Genomic DNA, 22,510 nt, shown 5'->3' with positions numbered 1-22,510 from the left:
CTTTATCATATTTTTGGAGTATATCTTGCTTTTGAAGTATCCCCATTTTTGTGAAATCAGTATCTGAAGAAATATATCCTTTACTATGCATATACTTTTATACAAGAGTCTAATTTTGGAAATTCATGGCAAGGGCACAATAATTTAAATTTACGTCGTTGCGTGTTCTTGCAAAATATATGTTTATTTGAAGAATATAATATAAATAGAAAATAACCTTTAATTTCCTTCGAAACTTAAATTAACATTTTTTGATCCATTTTCTTCATTTTATAAACATATCTAATTTTAAAATAATTTTGAAAGAAAAAAGAAAATGTAGTTTTTTATCAATATATAAAAATTACAATTACAAACCAAAGTTATAGTTCTTCTAATTATTACCTTGAACCTCAACTTTAAATTTAGTTAAGCTTATTGGTGCAATGTTCCCCTATGAAAATATTCCCCTATATAAATGTAATAATGAGGAACCTTTTATCAATATTTTTAATTTTAAAGTATAACTGAAAGAAAAAACGAGAAAAAGCCAATATGTTAAAGCAATAAGATAAATATTAGTGTTGCGAACCATCGACTGAAATCGACTGTCGACTGTTTAGTAATTGACTATTTTTTACTATCGACTGTTTCAGTCGCTATTTTTGGTTAGACTGATTTTACTACTTTTTACCAGTGACTGTTTCAGTCGACTATTTTCAGACGCTATTTTTGGCCCGACTGATTTTGTTACTATTTACTATCGACTGTTTTAGTCGTGTTTTTAACCTTTAGTTACTATTTTTAGTTCTACTAGTTTCATTCGACTGATTTTTAACGTTCTAGCTCTGTCGCCCTAGCCGCGACCTTGACAAAAATGTACCCAATTTAGGCTTACATAGATTTATATGTAATATATATAGTTTTATGTTTTTTTTGGTAGTTTCCTTGTAAATAACAATATATTGTATATTAATATAGCAGTATTTTGGAACGATATTTTTTAAGATTGTTAATGTAGTAGGGTAAAAAGTTTAAATTTGTGAATGATAAATAGTAAAATACTTTTGACTGTTTTTATGGCAATAATAGGTAATATTTCGATTACTCTCTCGATTTTTGTTAAAAAATATTTCCGTTTAATAATAAATAAAACATTTATTTAAAAAAGCTCTAGTATTTATTGTGCGATCATTTATTGTGCGATGTCATGAATTAGTTTTTTTTTCTATGGTTAGCTTTATGTTTAATTTTTATTTAGTATTTATGATTATTGTACATCTTTAGTTTTTAGGTTTTGTTTAAGTTCTATTGTATTGTCTATATTTATTATAGTATATTATTTGAAAATAGCAATTAATATATTAAAATACGATAAAATATTTGTGGGGTATTATTCCATTCCATAGAAAAATTCCATTCCTTTTTACAGGTCTACAGAATATTCAAATATAAAAGTAATTCTACTTCGTTTAAAATGAAATTATTAATAGCATGTTAATAGTATTCAGTAATTACTTTTCTCCTTTTCTATTTTAAAGTTAGTACCGTCTTGCTTATACTAACGTTGGAAAATATTAGCACATATAAAATTAACTGGTTCAAGCATTTATCCCCGTCCTTTCCTCTCTCACAATTTATACAGGAAAGAGTTCGTACATATTCGTCTTACATCACAAGGCATTGTCCGATCTGTTGTAATCTTCGATTACATTGACCATCAAACAAAATGAAATTCTATCCCTGTCAAAATTCTGATTCTCTATTTTGCTTTTGACCTTACTTACTTTATTATTTACTCGTGCTTCAGCACTTGGAGCATCATTTTTATGCCTTGTACCCATGAGATTCGAACAATTTGCTTGGTGAATAATCTTGCTGATTAGTCAATAAATCTATCTTGATACACTCTTATGAGTTCTTGATCGATTACAGTCAAATTTAGTTGTTCTTTGGATATCTTCAAAAGTTCTATGTTTCTTGTTTAATTTTAATGTTGTGGAATTACTTTATATCATTAATGAGGTTTGATTTTGATGACATATAGTCACATAAAGGACCTCGGGTAATATTTATTTGTACTTTTAATTTCGCAGGGTCAAGTATACCTAAAATATAATGAATTTGGTATAGAATTGTTGCAACATAAAAATAAAAATTGAATAGATACGTATCTGGATGGAATGTCTTCAATTATTTGATAGTTTATTAATACGTTGATCTTAGCAAAGCATGTTACCAAATAAATATATTGCCGGCTTGGTGGCGCAGTGGTAAAGGCAATGGGTATAAATTTATGTTTGTGATTGTTTAAAATTTGTAAATGTTCTAAGCAAGAGTGTAAAATCCGACAAGGAAAATGATTCCAGTCACGCCAGTAACCAGGCTGGGTAAGACCGGATGTCTTCTGGGATGATTTATAAAGTTCGTCACTCGCCAGTCGGTAGGCTTTAATGTTGAGGACCGTAGTTCGGAGCCCACTTTAAACTGTAGGTCCAGTCCAGATAAACCCATAATTGGTAAAAGGAGACTTAAAAATATATATAAAAAAATATTATAGTAATAATATATTGATGATTAATTAATGATAAATCAGTATGAATCGCAACTTGACGTATACAGCGATACCTTGTGATACCGTACACCCTGTAGCTGTGGCACCCATCAATATATTGATGGGTCTTAGTTAGCATTTACATGTACTTAGTTTCAATATATTCTTTTATAATTCAAACATATTAATAGATTACTTAACATTATTATTGGGAAATAATACTGTTTTCCATATTTTTGTTAGTCTTTGAATTTCTTATTAAAATACGTTTCTTACAGTCTTTACACAAATCAGTTTATTTCTCAGCGTCTTCATAAGTGCTGCTCGGTTATGTCGAAAGTCCGAATCGAAATAGGTAGTGTTTTTTTTAAATATATCTTCGCCTATATCTCCATCAATTATGGATGTTGGAAATTAATTTTTTTTTGTTCGAAAGAGTGCTCTTTCCAGGTGGTCCCATTGGAACCAAGTTAGGATCAGATGGGGGAAAGGGGGAAATCGAGGGAAAATCTAAAATTTCAAAAGCATGTACAATGTTATCCCTTATTTTTTATCTAAAATAATCAGATATTAGTGTATAATGGTATTGCTGAACTGATGTGACAAAAAATCGGAAGTAGTTCAATATAAAAGTCAATCAGTTTGTTTTTAAAGCACTAACCATATCATATGAGAAATCGTAGAAACATAGCAGGCAACTGTTTCTATGGTGTAATAGTTAGAACGTTAAACTCAGGAGGTGGCGGGTACGACTCCCAACAGAGCAGCAACTTTCTTTTTTTTTCAGTTTGGTTGTAACATTTGTCAAATCATCTAGATTAGGTAGTGGGCCCCAGTGCTTGAAGCGCTCCTTATTTTCTATCATTGGTTCTTTATTCTAGTTTTCCCTCATACAGGCTGCACCTTTACTTGCTCTACCCATTGTAGTAATAAAATAATAATATAATTGTAAATAAATTTAATAATTGTATTAAATAAAATAACTGTGTGATGTATTGAGTAAATATCTAACACTAAAAAGAGAAAAATAAAATATTTTTACAAAAAAAATTGAACCGACTTCAAAAATAAGTAAGGAACTCACTAATATGTAAAAATTATCAAACTTAACACAAAAAAAGACAATATTAAATCAATTTTATTCCAGCATTTATATCTTTTTTCATCAAATTTTATTGCTTTAACACTTTTTACTATCATCTTGCCATGAGTGACCCAATGCTCCATTCCGAAATATTTAAACGTCTCATATAAATACACAAATTGAAATAATAGGTCTTTCTTGATTTTATTATATGATTTTAAAAATTGTGTAGCGATCCCGAGGCATGTCGAATATTACATCGTGGAATAACTGCGTATAAAAAACCCAGAAATATAATCCCAGATGTTAAACACGGCCGGTTTGGTCTGTTCAAGCCTCGTCACCAGGTAACACAGCTGCCAGCCTTTTTTCTACCACTTGTATTTTCACATTTTAAAATTATTTTAATTAATAACGGTCACATAATGTAAACACCACTGTTTCATTTCGCTTTACCACCATTCACTGAGCCATATCATTTACCCTAAAATTTATTCTTTTAAAATCAATGTCTGGAAGTTACATTAGACCTCTTCGTGAGAAATGGTATCTTTACACCATTTCCTATATGACTTAACAGTATACGAAGGGATGTTACATGCCTCAACGAATATATATCATAGCTCCAAGATATCTATAGATACTTTCCATACGCTGACTGTATTTATACATTTTATATATTTGATCTGTGATGGTGCTAACATTAAACTGATTTTGATTCGTCACCCGTTTCTTATGAGGACCGTTACTTTTCGGTGAATCCAAGATTATATTTTTCATTTTTTGAGATATTTTAATGGCCATGCCCATACTAATATTCAGTGCAGCTGCAACACGCTAAAATACTTTCAATGAAAACCGTCGCAACTTAATACTTAACTGTAAAAATGCTTACCTCTCTAACGAATTTTACTGGCAGGAAGGGGCCTCCATTATCTCGTTCCTGTTTGAAGTAACTGATTAGAGACGGAATCTGTTCTGTCTGGCTTCAGCATTTTCACTCAGAGTAATAATAAGCAGCGATTTGAAATTTGTTAAAACAAGCAAAGCGTTAAAACAACGTTTGCCTCTACACAAAACATGGGCGCATGCGAAACAGTGTTTTATTTTGTTCATTTGCGGCTACGTGGCGTGAACTTTGGCTTTGCTCCCAAATTTGACATATTCAGCTTTCAAAGGATTGGCCTAGAAGATAAGAAATCGTAGTGTACGTGTGTTTATATTTGGTGGAAATAATCAAGAAATTACTGGATATTATAGACTTGTTGGTAATTATACACTTCTTATAAAGACAATTCGATTAATATACAAAACATTTCGGTTTAATTTTTTGCGACAAAGCTTTTCTTGAAAGCGTCTCTTTCAAATTGGATGCATTTTTCAACATGATCGATAAAAACTTAAAAAACTTATAAACTTATGCGTTAAATATTTTTATTTTGTTAACTGTATTTTTATGGTTCTTTTTTTAGTTAAAATGATGTGTTTAAATGCGTCCCAAGATATAATACCAATTGAAATAGAATAGAAAAATATAATAGAAAAACTGATGGGAATCTCTTGGGAGGTTTTAAATAACACCAAAAGGGTTTCTAGTGTACATTTTACACAGGCAGACTACAAACCGAAATGTAGAAGAGCATTGCTTAACAGGGATGGGGATGGACAGGAGTCTAGTTGTTATTTAAATTGTAAGTCTTTTATAATGTTAACTATATGTAACTGATTTGAAAAATATACCATACCTCTATTTTAGCTGTAGCATATTGATTTGAACTTGTTATTGTTTTATTAAGTTATTGAAGCCCGGTAGTATAATAAACTTTTTTAGTTTGTTGGTAAATGATGTCTCGACTGTTCTATTTAAATCCCCAGATTATGCCCAAAACTTATCAAGCAGTCTGTCCAATATTTTATATCACCAAATGCCTGTATTTTTCAACATAATTAACTGCACTAAGCGTTCTCAACGAGACGTGATTAGAAAGATAATAGTTAGGTGTTATTTGTTTTGGTGAATGAGAAAAGTGAACAGAATAGCAAAAGACAAAAATGAAACATTTTTTTATTTATTATATTATATTATTATATTAAATTATTATTTATATTCAAAATTATATTTATTTTATCTAAATATAACACAGCTTATATGGATGCTGGATATTTGGTAAGAAAAAATATTTAAAGACATTTCTAAATAAATAGTCTTCAACATATGTATTGTACTGTATTCTATTTTTGGCCGAGTTATATTTAAAATAATATGTAATGTTCCATATCAAATAGTTTATTAAACTTTGTATATTTAAAAGTATAAGTTTTGTATTACATTTGCTATATTACGTTTTAATGTACCGTTAGTATAATATATTGTCATTAAATATAGAAAATTATAAGAATGTAAATTTTACATATATTTAAATAAAATGTATTTTTAAACTTTTATTAGATTTTTATTTTTACTATTTTTATTATTACTAGTATTATTAATAAAATATTTTTTTAAATTTTTTAATTGTTTAAATATATTTTAAAGTTTCCTTTTACCAACTATGAGTTTATCCGGATTGGGCCTAAAGTTTAACGTAGGCTCCGAACCACGTCCTCAGCATTAAGCCTACCGAGTGGCGAGTGACCAACTTTAGAAATCATGCCAGAAGACATCCGGTCTTACCCAGTCTGGTTACTGGCGTGATTGGGATCATATTCCTTGTCGGATTTTACACTCTTGCCTAGAACATTCACAAATTTTAAACAATCACAAACGTAAATTTACGACCATGCCCCAGAAGGATTCGGACCCGCAGCTATCGCAACAGTCCAGGAGGACCGTCCCATCGCCTTTACCACTGCGCCACCAAGCCGGCAATAAAATATTTTAAATTTCCGGCTACTCATCAATATAACATTAATATGACTGACAATGCAGTCGCGCCCTCTGGTGGCAAATGAAAGCTAAACTTGTTCACAGATAATACATGGGATATACCCTTCTAATTACTCTGTATTTTGTGAATCTATAATTAATATTTTGAAGAATTTTGCAGACCTTTGATAACTGGACGACTTTTGCAAGCTGGTTCGGTTACATGTTTGACTTATCAGACAGCATTGTGGTCTTTTTCACGAGAATAAAATGAAAAGGAAAAATTCTATTTGATTCTAAAACTAATTTACAAATTGCGACGGACAATACATCAAACATCTTGATGACGTGAATTTTGAATAGATTATAGATACCAGTGATCGAAATACATGTAGTACCAAATTAATATCCTAAACCTGATTCCCAAAAAATTTGAATAATGTTTCGTCTAGGAATTGTCTCGTATTAAAAAGAAAGACTGTTAAGTTACTGTGAGATAGTAGTGAAAACTGTTTTTCTCCTTTAAAGACGAATCCATTATAAATCCATCCATTAGACTTTTCACCTATTGACTGCCACTTTTTCCGGTACTTCACATGAACTGCCCACTTGTATTCATACTCAGTTATCTTTATCTTCGAAATTCAGAATGAGTTAATGTGAAAGTATCGCATTAAAGTGGTTTTAAACGAGAAAAACCCGAAGACCTTATCGCGACAACATCGAGGAAACCAGCCCGTAATCTTCGTTATATTTTCTCTTTCTTTACGGGTTATTGTTAAGCGTTCTCCGTCGATAACGTAAAGGATAATAAGAACAAATCGAACGAGAACGTTAATCGCCGTTTGAAATCAAATTATACGGAAAGCGAGGAATAACAAATCGATAATTACGATCGCATTCTCTGCCCCGGGCGGCACGTGACCGTTCGCCAGGGCACGCCGTACGCGAAGAAATTGATTCATAACAGTGGAAGACTTTCCTCCGCGAGTCAATTTCTTGAACGTCGGCCTGTCGCGGAGGAATCGCCACCGACCAAATTTCGTATGTGTGCCTTGTTTACATTCGCAAGGTCGTTGACGACGGCGTAGACGGTACGTCAGTTCAGGTGGAGTCAGAGTAAGGTGTCCCGTGATTGCGGCTTGGTCGCTTTTGTTTTGCGCGGGTCGAGTGAAAGTGCAGTGGTTGTTTTGGATGGTTAATTTTTGGTGGATCGAGAACGAAAAGTAAATATGCTTTTTTTCATACTTTCTTTAGTCCAATTATTTGTGCTACTATCGACGATCTTCGATTACATAACAAGCATTTAGCACTAATTATGATATTATTGTTAATAATATTCCTATTCATGTATCGAATGGAAATTTTTATGTTTAATTCTCAGAGGTTTATATTTGGTTCGATTTTTAGTTGATATTTGATATTTTGATATTTTTTAGTTGATATATAGTGTATAAGATAACATATAACAAATTGTGGGTTGCCAATTCAACAATAAGAAACGCATATCTTAATACAAAAAGAAAAATCTACGAAGAAAAAAATTATTCACTTATATACTTGGACGTAGAGCAAGCTAGTTACCGAAGCAATACGTTGAACTACTATATCTTAATCAGGATGTTTGCAGTTAAATAAGAAGAAGCTTACTGAACAACGAAAGAAACAGAAGCAAGTTTACCCCAAAGCAGTGCTTTGGGCCGTGTTCTATATTCTATACATGTACTACATAAAGTGTTGAGAATACCACTTCATATAAGACTCGATTATACAAAAGCTTGTGAGACGTCCGCGAATATTGGAAATTTCAACAGCCGCTGTCACTCTGCTCACTTGATATTTTGTATATGTGATATATCACAAATTGAAAATGTTACTATGGATACATTTGGCGATGATATGTAATACTTGTTATTGGAGGCAATAACGAAAAAGCAACCACAAAACTGTAACATGCAGGTAACATATATAAAGAATAAAAGAATAAAAGTCAACGAGAGTAAATCAGTACGTATTGAATTTACTTAAAACCAAACTGTCCATATATACACTACAAATTCTAAGTGCCCTGGGATTAATCTTAACGCAAAATTTCGTTGGAAAGGGCATATTGAAAAGAAAACAAACTAACTGCAAGAGTGTACAAGCAGATACTAAAACTTATGTGGGCCTATGGTATTTAGTTATGAGGTTGTCCTGCGAGATATAATACCAATATAATAAAGTATTGGAGAATGAATACTGACAAATATTGAGGATGCACCCAGATACTACAAGAATATTTACTTACACTCAGACCTTCCAACTGTCATAGACTAAATTAAGAGATTTGCAATAAGACATCCATTCCCATGTTAGAGGGAATCCATTCTCATGTTAACACTGAAGTGGTGAAACTCTTGGACAACATTGAATTAGGACGCAGGTTCAAGAAAACCAAATTATGTGATGTAAATTGTAAAAATACTGAAGAGTGATACTAAATTTTATTTTATTTTGTTAGAGACAAAGGGGCTAATAAATTAATAAATTAAATAAAAAAAAACAATCTGTGAATCAAATCATCAATTTTCTACATCGCCTAGATTTGAATACATTTTAGCAGAAAGTTTAGTTTTTAAACAATTTCTGTTGTTATCTGCAGTTGTGCTTAAGATAAGATATAAAAATTTTTGGTCTGCTAATTCCACAATAAGAAATGTATCATTAAATAAAAAATAATCTGTGAATCAAAGCATCAATTTTGTTTCATGTTTTCTTTCTAATAAACATTGAATTGTATTTGGTCATTTGCATGGGACGTGGCACAATGTAACATTCAGAATAAAAAGTAAACGGCACACGAGGCTTCATTTTTCAGATTGTTGACAAGTAACAGTACCGGGTACAAGGAGCTGAAACTCCCTACCTACATATTTAGATATAATTAGTAAGAAGTTTTCAATTTCCGTATGTAGTTATTTGTTATTCAATTTATCTATGTTTTAAGATATTCCAAGCATAGAAATTCCAAGTTGATATTTTCTTCAGAAATTTCAGACTTATTGCAAATAAAGCCTTAATTGATCAGGCTATAATCAGTATTATAACAGTATTTTTTATAGATAATAAGTTTCTTTTCGATTCATTTCTACTAATATTCTCGAGATCTTCAGAATATTAACGATTTCTTGCTTTGTGGGGATGATACGCCCTTCCATCCCGCATTCAATGCTCATTTAATTAACGGAACACAAAAACGACATTACAGAAAATCAAAAGATCGAAACATAATTCGTAATTCAAGATTTGCGCATTTGTGGTTGTGTTTTTCAATAATATTTGATTGGTTTATTCACATTCGTTCACAGATGTTAATATATTGTTCATATAAAGCTGTTTGTGGTATCATCTTTGAAATTTTTAACAAGTTTTACAAGTTTGAGGTGTTTATATTTTGATTGCTTATTACCTTTCAATAATATCTATTTAACTTAATCACATTCATTAGTGGTGTTTTTAAAATTATTTACATCATTGTACAACAATTTGTAATCATCGTAATTTCAGAAAAAAAATCGTTGATTTCAAGATAATAATATTTTATTATGTTTGACGTGCGTTTTCAAATGACGACTATGGACTAGGAGAATGACATACGTTAGATAAAAACGTATAATATAATCTAAGATAATCTCAGTACATTTATAGTTTATTACTTTACTATTTGATACTTAACAGGTTTTATATGCCTTATAATTAGAATTGATTAGTATTCCATGATATCTGATATTAATCCCATTAAATGTATTAATTGTGCCTTTAACAGGTCAATTGAAAAGTCCCCGGCCTATCATAGTAAAACACATTTTTTGGCAAAACTAATTTTTTTCATTCAACATAATTCCCTTCAAGGGTGATACACTGATTATAGCGACCCTCCAATTTTTCGATACTATTTTTGTAGTACGATTTGCCCTTTGCTTCAAAATAGGCCTCAGTTTCGGCGATCACCTCTTCATTCGACGAAAATTTCTTCCTAGCGAGCATTCTTTTGAGATGCGAGAACAGAAAATAGTCGCTGGGGGCCAGATCTGGAGAATACGGTGGATAAGGAAGCAATTCGTGGATAAAGTCCAATTCATGGATTTCTGCCATCGTTTTCACTGACTTGTGACACGGTGCATTGAAACCCCATAACAAGTTGTTTGATATCATTACATATTCTTAAATAATCTTGCTAATTTAATATATACTCGTCTAAAAATATTAGCTATTTGATAAGAGGATAACATCTGCGTCATTTATTGCTGGTGTTTCGTCGTTTATAAGCATCCAAATTGTTTAGATTCATTTGATTTCGTCACTTAGGTTTAACTAACGTTTATTTTTTTAATATTAGTTATTTGTTTTCTAGGATATGTTAACAATTTCGCAATTAAAAGATAACATTTATATAAAGAATGACTACTATTATATTTAATCGAATTGTACAATACTCGTTAAATAAAACTATATTTGTCAATCTTTGAACATAAATTACTTTGGTATACATTTAAGGTATTATGCGAGTAAAACGATTTCCTCTAACTTGGTTGTTTCCTTTTAAACAATGTACTTGCTGTCGACAAATAGAATCGTAAATCTTGTCATAAAGTAGTCGTTAATACAAAGATTAGTTGCTCTTATCAGATTGCTAGTGCGGCAAACAATCGAGAATTTTATTGATAGAAATCTACGTTCTACATGTAGTCGAATAAACCGGACGTCGTTGAGTTAGATTCGGATATCACAGAGGTGTATGGTATGTATAGTCTATCCAGTAAAACAGTAAACCTGAGTCATCTAAATTTATGACGTCAACCGTTAACTTTGACTTTTGGTTTATTTTGGCTTTCAATCGAACATTCTAATGTAAATAACATAATGAAATAATAATGTTATATTGAATCTAATAGTAGTATGTAGTACATCTAATGTATTTATTATCAAAGGACCTAAACTACAATTAATTTAACAGCTACAATAGTTTGTAGGTTAGAGTTGTTTTATTATACTTATATTGAACTCTTTTGCAATCCATCTAATGTAACTAACTATCTGGAAAAAAGTTAATACTCATTCTCTCCACATACATATTAATCTAATGCTCATACATATTCTGAACAATTACACACGTATTTATGCACATAAATCCTTCATACTCTACAATACCATTTCCTACAATTATATAAAATTAATTATATACTCAGCTTTTGTTGTTTCGACTCTCATTACCCTGTCTTGGTAAGTATTAGCATTGAAACATAATCACTGTCACTTTTTAAGCCACTTTTCCAGTCAATAACTAAGCTGTTAATTTCCAATCTAACAGTAGTTCACAACTCTACCATTTGGCTCTTGGTTCTTATTCTGTGTGTTTAAGTTCATCCAAACCGAAGGATGTTATTGTAAACAATCTTTTTTCCCACATATCCAAAGTGTTCTTGCTTGTATATCTTTCTCAATCTGCATGTCATCACCTAACAATTAGATTTGAATGAAAATGTAGTGATAGAGAGGAAGATGTTATACTCTCTGGCCCTATTGTTCTTCATCGGTTCTATTGTATCTTCAAAAATAAATTTATGTTATGCAAGCCAAACCTTAATTACAGCTTTTGTCAATCTACTCGCTGGGATCTTCTACACCAGTATGCTATGGTATGAAGCAGTATCCATAACAATAACTGATGGTTCCTCTTAATTCTTTAATAGACGATTTTCAAATCAGAGCAAAAAACTTATGGACTTCTTGGACTTGGAGGAAAACACTAATTCTGCTCAAGGTATAAAACCATTCCATAAAAAATTGATTATTAAAAAATGTTTTGATTAACAAAATATAATTGAATGTTATTCTATCTTTTATTTTTTTCCATGAACTTTACGTGGAACGATGTTGTCTTTATACTCTTTTTATAAGCGCGTTGCCAAGGGTGGCCTAACTTTTCATTTTGATATATTTATGTCTATATACAAATTGAAATAACAAATCTTCCCTAATTTTATTCTATGTTTTTAAAAATGTTTTCCTTTTAAAAGCAATGTCTAGAGGTTCAGTTAAATCTCTTCGTGGGTTTAATTTTTACACTAATAAATATTATATTTCCTAACAGTGTATTAAGGGAGGACTTATATAACTCAAGAACTGCATATCCTTAAATTGTCTAGATGGATTCTTTCCAAACATTTGACTTTGTCCTATGGGCAATGTCCAAGAGACGAAATAGTGAGAAACAAGTTGTAAATTTGTAAATTCAAATTTTTGGTAGCAGAAATTCAAAAATAAGAATGAGTTAGCGGTATATGATAGGCCACAATGGTTTTATTAGATCTTTGCATATTTTTCACTTGAAACATGTTTGTTGGAAGAAATTGGTAAAATGCATATTAATAAGAATATTCGAACCGCGTCGAAAGAAGGATATTGGTTTGGAAGCGATCCTCAATCATCGATCCAGCCAGCCAAGTTATGCTGCATCGATCTGAATAAGTGGTAATCAGAAGGCGCTGTGTCTGGCGAGTACACTGGGGCGACAGAGCTTTCCATTGTGCATGATATATTTTTATTTAAAAAATATTTCTTAGATAATAAAGTTTTTTGAGAGTCTGAGCTGGATTTTCGTGTTTGTAAGTTTTGTAATTTATACACTTTTTGGTTTTTTAGGTTGTTCTTTGTCACTGACATCAAATTTATTATCACCATGTTTCTAAAATTGTCTGATGGGCTTCTGCAAAAATTAAAAAAAAGTAAAATAATGAAATAACTCTTTTGAGAGTTGCTCATTGATTAGCGTTTCGATATATGTCAAACATATCGAATGAACAACAAGATTAGGATGTTTAACAGTTGTTAACGTTAATTGTTCGCATGTAAGTTTTGCCCAGTGGGTAATGCCAATACAACAAGAGCTCGTAGCTTGTATTTCACTGATATCCGGTCATAAAAATGAATTTTTGGGGAGTTTGTCATGTTTGGCAAAAATTATATTCTTTATGACAATCTTAATGCAATGAAGCTGTGATGTTGAAACGGCTCGAAATAACATTAATGCAAAAAACAAAACAAATGCATTAAACAAATATGCAAAGCACGAACGAGCACAGTACATAAGCAACTGAATTTTTATAATACAACAATGAGCATGCGATTGTTTAAGCAACAATATATACATTATACATCACTTATTACAAAGCAACTTGAATTTGAGGACAGCCTTATATAACACTATTAATTAATATAATTACCCATACTAATAATATTAGTATTAATATATAATAATTATTCATTTAAAAGAAATCAGTTATATATCATTAATTAATAATAATTATATTGTAATTATTAAACTAATATATATACTTGGAAAATTTATTCTGTAAATGTAAATATAATATTTATCTAAAACACAATTTTAATATTTTAATTATTTACGAATTAGAATTAAGCATAATTAGTTTTATGTGTTTTTGATTAATATAGCATCAAGTAAGTTAATTCGTAGCGATAATATTAATGTAATGTACTTAGTCTGTAGCATATACATGTTAATATTACACTGTTCAATCAAAAATAAAAAATTCCTTCACATCACGGATCATTTCTTATAAACTTTTGGGTTATTTTTGGTTAGAAAAACTTTATATTAAAATTATTAGCTATTGTTTTTCTGAAAATGTCAATATATAAGTGAAACACTTTAAATAAAAGAATGTAATTGTAATTCTTTTCTAATCTTCTCTTGCAGACAGAACCACTGTAGATTCCAACGTTGAACTTTTGCTATCAATTTCCTTTTTGATTGATAAATCAAATATATCTTACCAAAATAGTCCAGTAATATTTAAATCATAGGACCAAAAAGTTAAACACGTCTGTTATTTAGTGAACATTTACCCTTCTATGTTCTTATTATTTTGTGATAATCTTGAAAGAGCTAAATTATTTTTATTTTTATAATAAACAAACTGTTACTAACAAGAGATTGCGGCTTGTTTTTCACTGATTACCTGGACATAGTAAAAACATTTTTGTAGCTTTTGTAATGGACGATAAAAGTATATCTTTTATACTCAACCTCAAACTTAATAAACCGTTGGTAAATACCGAGCGTGACAGTTAATATTGGCGAAGAACTTCAGCAAAAAGGCATTTATTGAATAAATAAGTTACACTGCTGCATGATCACGCCCGCCTTTAATATGATAAGTTCTTTTACATGTGACTACCATTTGCTTCGTAGTTACATACACTTATATGATTCCGGCCTCCAAAGGATCAAAATGTTTCATCACAAAGATATTAGAAACAGTTCATATACCTCCTATTATGCACTAGGCAGTGTGTTATTATTATACAGGGTTATGCCTATCATCAAAATAGATTTGACATTCGTTGATACAGATGTCTCTAAATCCTATATAGGAGTAGGCGCAATTATAGGTCCCAAAATAAACTCTATAGTCTGCATTCTATTTTTACTGTACTTACAGTTGAAATGTTCGCAACAGAGGAAGCTCTAAACCTCATAATATCGCTTAGAAACCATGCTAAAACATGACTTATATACTCTGACTCTCGAAATTCCCTTCAAGCTATTGATGATATGTTTTTCTCACATCTGCTAGTGGTGGAGATGTACATGAAATGTACAGTCAGGTTATCAGGTCAGGCGAAACAACATCATATTCGTCTAGATCCTCAACCTCAACGGCATACCTAGGAATGAATTGGCTGAGGACCTTGTTAAAGATGCAGTTTCAAGTGGTCAGCAAATTATAAATATTTTATATTATAAGGATCTTTACCCATTTATAGATGGTAGGGTAGATAGCCTAGTGCAACTTGAGTGGGACCTACTGGAAGAGGAAAAGACGCTTTAACCCATTAAAAAGGACTTCTTTTCTCCTGCTATCTCCTTCAGGAATAGATATTTGCAAGTAAAATTGAACAGGCTACTGGTTGGTCACTGCCAATTCACCCATTCCTCCCTAATGAATTGAAAAGACCTCTGTATCTCAATTATGATAAACCAATATCAGTCCCTCATGGTTTGGTGAAATACAAAAAATTATTAACTGTTACAAGAATTCATGATTTTTCTGATTCATTGATGCATGTGTTCTTATCTCAAAACTTGCCCAAATTGTTTGATTTCCCCAAAGAAATCGGCCTGTATTTTTAAAGCCTAATTTTAACCTGTAGATATAGCCCTTATTTTAGGGTGATTTCTATTTATACAAAATGTTATTATTTATTTGTTAGTTCAGATATTTGTTTTGTCTCGATGTTTGTTGTGTAGGTTTGGTTGTTGATTTAAAGTAAATTCGAATTTTTAGATTTTGAACATTGTATCTGTTAATTGGCTTATTGTTTTGGAATTCTTTGGAACGCTCAACTGTCGGAGGGTATTATTTAGCCTCGGTTGTCATTAATAATTTATGATCTGCGCTGATAGTCTTTGAAAATGCTAAAGATTTGGGGAGATTCTAAAGCAATAATATAAATCAATCAGTCAATTTGTTTTGGTTAATTTGAATTGGGGAATTACCCGTTTAAAACATTATTGATTCATCAATTACTTTACTGCGTCGTAGTCTTCAAATTTAATTCATATTAGAGAAATGGCAATGCATACATATTTCAAAATTTACGTTCGTTATCTCTTTATTATATGATACATGTGTAAACATTAAATCATACTCTTAATACATTACCATTTTAGTCGATATAACTTTTTTATTATATTTTTACTATATATATTAAAATATTCTTGATATAAGTATTAATTTAATGTTGTTATTTCTTTTCAGCTGAACAATTTTATGATTCCTCTTAGAATAAACTATGACTACACTAGTGGTGTTTTTATTGTAACCGGTGGTATAATAAAACATAACATGCCGGACGTAGCAGCAGTGGTAACAACTGGACTGGGTGTGAGTGTATTAGCCGGTGTGTTATCTGGGGTCTGCTATATTCTTGTTAATGGATTTGGCAGCAGGAGGTAAGTGGCAGACAATTTTCTTCATATATATTAAATTAACATTATGTTTTTCCTCTTGTGTATATGCAACTCTTTAATCTTTTAGTACGTTTCATTAATTTTTTATGATATAATACTGTTTAAATAATCTTTTTCTAAATTAGTAAGTAAATTGGAAAATGGTGGTAATAGATATATAAATTAATTATTTAATTATATAATTAACTTTAGTAATAAATAGGGTAGAGATATTTTATGTCTGAAGACATAAAAATTGATGCTTTCATTTTTTAATAAACGAAACATTATGACTGCTTTCGAATGAAAAATTTTGATTATTATTAAACTATTAACGAAGATTTTCTTATTTCTTAAAAGTAGTTCATGTACAATTTTAAACGATTTAACCTAAATTTATTAACCTAAATTAATGAAAACATTGGTGAGGTATTTCTAACTAGAATTAGGATTATCTATTAAAAGTAACTAATACAATCAAAAAGTTATTTTATTTTAAAGTTGTATATCTTCTGTTGAATTGTTAGGTTTCGGTCATCTTTTTGTTTTGGAAACAATTTTTTAAGCTAAGCTTTTTTGGCTAAAATAAGTATCTATGGAAAGGAAAATCAATATCAAATGTTTGGGCTTGTAATGTAGATTTGATGGACGATGGAAATATATATACTGCACATATATGTTTGTAATATAAATGTTTAGTTTTGGTTTCGATGACACTGGGTAATCTTTTTCGTCATTTATAGAGTGTTTTGAATCACTCGGATCTGTGTTACCGTTAAAAGGCGCGATAGGATATTTGTTTTATTGCGTATATAAACCGTATGTATTTTAACCTTTCGAATTTTCGTCGTTGTCTCGTCTGGATAGCTTATAATTGCTGTAAAATGTGTTTTTAATGATATTTCCATGTTATGGACATAGTCTTCCAAGTTTTGGTTACTCTAAAGTTCAACAGTCTATAGCTGAGAAACTGAGCCACTACAATTTGTCTTGGTGGCTGTTCCTGTTCAAACTCCAGCGGACTATGTTGATTCACAGCAACTTTAGCCGGCCTTTGGTGGCCTTACACCTTGAACTGTGATGCATGTGCCGAGAATCCACAGACTAGGGATGTTTTTAAAGATTGAATGTTTCTTACTTGTTATTGTTTATGACTAGGGTTCTATGAATACCTTCGATTCACCTTTCGTGATTTTACAGTTTCAGCTGGGATACTTTTGCCCGAACTCCACTTTAATATCAGTACTACTTAACAGGTCAATTGAAAAGTGCTCGGCCTACCATAGTAAAACACATTTATTTGGCAAAGTTAGTTTTTTTTGTGATACACTGATTATAGCGACCCTCCAACTTTTCGATACCATTTTTGTAGTACGATTTGTTTTTTTTGCTTCAAAATAGGCCTCAGTTTCGTCGATCACCTTTACATTCGACGAAAATTTCTTTCTAGCCAGCATTCTTTTCAGATCCGAGAATAGGAAATAGTCGTTGGGGGCCATATCTGGAGAATACGGTGGATGAGGAAGTAATTCGAAGCCCAATTCATGGATTTTTGACACGGTGCATTGTCTTGGCGAAGCAGCGTTTTTCAGCGATTTCGTCCTTCAAACGGTTCAATAACGCTATGTAATAGTCGCTGTTGATGGTTCTTCCTTTTTCAAGGTAGTCAATGAAAATTATTCCATGCACATCCCGAAATACAGACGCCATAACCTTGCCAGCCGACTGTTTTGTTTTCCCACGCTTTGGAGCGGGTTCATCGCGTGCAGTCCACTCGACTGTGTGTACAACTGTCGATACAATTGTCGATTGTTTTTGGTTAAAAGTGAGCTCGCATGGCATCCACTTTGCACAGAGCTTTCTCATACACAAATATTCATGAATGATATGATATACATGTTCAGTTGATATCTTTAGAGTGTCTGCTATTTCATTCAATTTAAATTTACGGTCATTCAAAATTATTTTGCGGATTTTTTTAATGTTTTCAACGGCAACAACCTCTTTTGGGCGTCCACGGCGTTCACCGTCTTCGGTACTCATTTCACCACATCTAAACTTAGCATACCAATACTTGATGGTTGATTTTCTAGGAGCAGTGTCTGGAACCCCGGCATCAAGCCAAGTTTTTGCTTTAACTGTATTTTTCCCTTCAAAAAGCAATATTTTATCAAAACGCGAAATTCCTTTTTATCCATTTTTTTCACAATAACAAAAGTTGCTTCACTCAAAATGCTATAATTCACAAACTAATGATCCGACAGCTGTCAAGTTTATACACGCATCTTTTGAGGGTTAGGATATTAACATATTAATATATGGATTTAATTCTAGTAGCGCCATCTATGTGTCAGGCTGGGGTTTTTTCAATTGACCTTTTAACTACCAATTACTATGCATTAACAATAATTAATTATTTAATATTATTGCTAAAATGTTCACGGAATATGCATTATAATTATTTAAAGCTATTTTAACTTATAACAACTTACATCATCGTTCGTATTACACTATAATTATTTGTTACATTATAACTTTGAAACAGTATATCTATTACTATTAAAATAGATTGGACACTAAAAGAAAATAAACAAATGCAAATTAGAGAATGTACCTATACAATTAGCAGGAATAGGCAAATTGGTATTTGCATCGCATTCTAAAAGTATAAGGAGTCGTTGATCTGATGTGAACTATTTCGTAACGCATAATATGTTAATGCACAATCTTAGATATAGCTTTTATGGTATAAATGTGCTCACATAACTGCAAGAATTATTAAATTACACCGTGAGCTATTCGTTTTGAGTGCAATTAACGTGGTTATGTATTTTGGATAATTATGATGAATGAACCGATCTTGACAAGGCTCATCGTCGAAAGGTTGGTGGCTAATGGATTAATCTTGAGTTTAAACAATTATGTATTATATAAATATTTTTATTGTTTGAGAGAGATAGTTTGTGAAATGAGATACCAATGGGAAATAGTTTATTATTATTTAAAATAAAAATGAATATTTTTAGAAATATTGTTCGTCCATAACTCTTCTTTTTTCTTCCACTTCTTTTTTTCTTTTGGAGTAGATGTTAATATCCTCTCAAAAAATTTTTGTCTTTAGATGCTCCAACCGATGCTGCAGATATCCATATATATATATATATATATATATATATATATATATATATATATATATACATAAAGAATTATATATATAGAACATAATCTGGTATGATATAATTTGCAGGTAATGCTCATGGCTTGCCGAGGTTAACCCATGATTTTGTATCCTTGAATATGTAATAGATCTCGCCTTTCTCGCTTGAATTTTCACGGTTAGGCAGATTCTATCGATTTGGTGGATTCATGGTGGTACTGAAGGTTGGATCAAACGCCCCTTTCTACACTTTGATTTATTAACATTAATAGAGTATAATATAAATACCTACTCAATAGTTACTATTCTTCTTGTCTTGTTAGAGAATGTACGGCCGAAAATTCCGAGACATTCATGTTTTCAGGCTTTTTAAGTAGAACGCAGTTCTTCATATTGTTTGTTGTCACATCAAGATCTAAGTAAGCTAATATATTAGACTCCTAAATTGTCTACATTCACAAAAGATCATTCATTAAACACCAAAAAAAGAAATAAAATTGACAATACAACTAAAATATTATTGCATCGCAACAAGATCCATATTTAAATAATTGATAATAATCCTATGCAAAAATTGTATTAAAATAGCAAGTTACAAATCAATGTCACAACATTTGAAAATATAACAAGTAAATAAAAAATTTAATTCTATTTACAGAGGTAAAGAATCTGAATCAATTATCAGATAACAATACTAATTTAGTCTAATCTCGAAATATAATATACATCTATCCTAAAAGTTGTTAATTCTGACCATCTAACTGATATTTAAAGCAATAATAAAATTAGTTGACCAATATGTATTTATATTTTTTTTACAAATAGTAAACTTTAATGGTGAAATATCATATGTTACATTGTATTGTTAGAATGAGAATTGCAGTAACAATAACATCACCTCTAACAATAACTTGTTAATATGCAATAATGTGGGATATAGCTATTATGTGTTATACTGTAAGTATGTTGTAGTATGTTATAGTTTAGAAACGATCAATAGAACATAACAATTAGAAACATTACAACGATTGAAATATGAGTGAAATTATTATTAGTGCTTAACTTTTCAGGTCAATCTGGATGTACATAATTTAACAATTGTATTGAAAGATGAAAGGAAAGAAGGACGAATTAATATTAAACTGAACGTTAAGAAAATTGAAGTTGATAACAATATCTGCTGCTGAATTTATAACAGTTTATTGTTACATCACACATCTATAAACGTTAACATTTAAAAAACATTAATCTCTTAGAACTTCAACAATCTGCCCGTGGGCAATAAGTATTATTATATGATTTCCGTTATATAATATAACTATCCCGACATGTAGAATATCGCTTCAGTAAGTGATCTGTTGTACAACTTATAATCTAAATCTTATTCTAAATACTATTCTAACTTATTTTAAAGTTTATCCTAACTTATTCTAAAGACTATTCCAACTTATTCGAGAGATTATTAAATCTCACTCCAGGTGTGTATTAATGATGTTCGTATGGTAGTCTTCGTTTGAGTCTATGTACTTCACTGTCATCGCGTGCCTTTAACTGTTAACCTGTTTAACTGTTAATAGTCTTTCAGAGTACTTCGCACTAACATTTCGAATCACACGTTGACGTTGACTCGCAACACTTTATTCTGGAACCTCTGGAGGATATCTATGTTATATTTGCTAGTTGTACCCCACAGTTCAATACCATAGGTCAAAATGGGCCTAAGTAATGACTTATATAGCAAAACCTTATTATCTAATACTAGATTTCAGATCAGCCAATACATTTGATTTAGTTTAAGCCCAAGTTGTTTGCATTTTGTCATTTTACGTTTTTTCCATGTCAAACATCGATCAGTATGCATTCCCAGATATTTAACGTTGTCTGCTTGGGGAAGTTCATGATTATTCAATTTTACTTAGGGACAAGTTTTCATTTGTTTTGATATGCCACGTTTTCAACCACAATTCGACTTTGTTAAGATGAAGTTGGATTTTTCTTGTGGATGATATTAGATCCTCGTGTGATGATAAAACCACTGTATCGTCAGCATGTGTTGCAAGAGTAGTGTTTCTTCAAGGCAGGTCAGCTGTATACAATAGATATAACAATGGGTCAAGAACACTGCCCTGCGGAACACATTTCTCTTTTCTGCGATTATTTTGAGTCCAGGTAACCGGCTTATAGGACGATTAACGTTTAACACAAGTAAAATATTGAAACTATGATTAAAAACGAGCTATTTTTACACGATAACGCTCGCCCACACGTTTGTTAAATCAGTTAAAAATGCATTTGAGGAGCTTCGCTGTGATATACTAGGTCCATTGCCCGTCGATATAGTTCCCTTTGGTATTTATTTAAAAACGCGTCTGTATTGTTTTTCAGTCTTTTTCGGTCAGAAAGGAATCAAAATAAATTAATTTTTTTCCTCGAGCAACATATATATTGTCTAAAATAACGTTAATGATTTATTATTAGTTTAGTATATTAATTTAGAGCCCTGACGTTGATGGGATTTCTCGAAACTATCCCATGAATATTAATAAAACTGTTCTGGATGTCTTCAAGTATATAAAATATATTTTTACATAAATTTATAGATTCGAAAAGACCTCGTCGTACGCTTATTTTTTTTAAATTTCATTAATATCTACAAATAGACAAAAATTTAATTGATTTAAATTTTTTGTATCCTAATATTACAATTCCAAGGAAAAGTTTCAAAAGGTGTTTATTAAATGAGAAATTCAAAATCTAAGTTATATAATATTTCTAATCATCACTCATTTGTATTTTCTTCGCATTCTGTTTTCTTTTGAAGCTCTTTTTGGGTTCTGCATTTTTAAGAA

General features: G+C 30.9%; 1 protein-coding gene across 4 annotated transcripts in view; it reads left to right on the top strand.

Annotated features, from left to right (window-relative positions):
- Positions 1 to 7,374: 7,374 nt before the first annotated feature.
- Positions 7,375 to 22,510, top strand: part of LOC143192981 (uncharacterized) — a 108,790-nt gene continuing 93,654 nt past the window's right edge. For 3 of the 4 annotated variants that reach the window (XM_076398867.1, XM_076398869.1, XM_076398868.1), the window contains exons 1-2: positions 7,393 to 7,709; positions 16,314 to 16,507. In XM_076398867.1, coding sequence (XP_076254982.1) covers positions 16,326 to 16,507 — 182 coding nt within the window. In that variant the 5' untranslated portion in view covers positions 7,393 to 7,709; positions 16,314 to 16,325. Of the gene's footprint in view, positions 7,710 to 16,313; positions 16,508 to 22,510 lie in introns of all 4 variants that reach the window. The other variant, XM_076398870.1, reaches the window with a different exon arrangement.

This window comes from Rhynchophorus ferrugineus, unplaced genomic scaffold, assembly GCF_030347505.1.
Source record: "Rhynchophorus ferrugineus isolate W39M unplaced genomic scaffold, kcgeb_rfMv2 rfM3, whole genome shotgun sequence".
NCBI classification, from domain to species: domain Eukaryota; kingdom Metazoa; phylum Arthropoda; class Insecta; order Coleoptera; family Curculionidae; genus Rhynchophorus; species Rhynchophorus ferrugineus.
The sequence above is the reverse complement of the archived record's forward strand: the minus strand, read 5'-3'. Positions and strand labels throughout refer to the sequence as shown.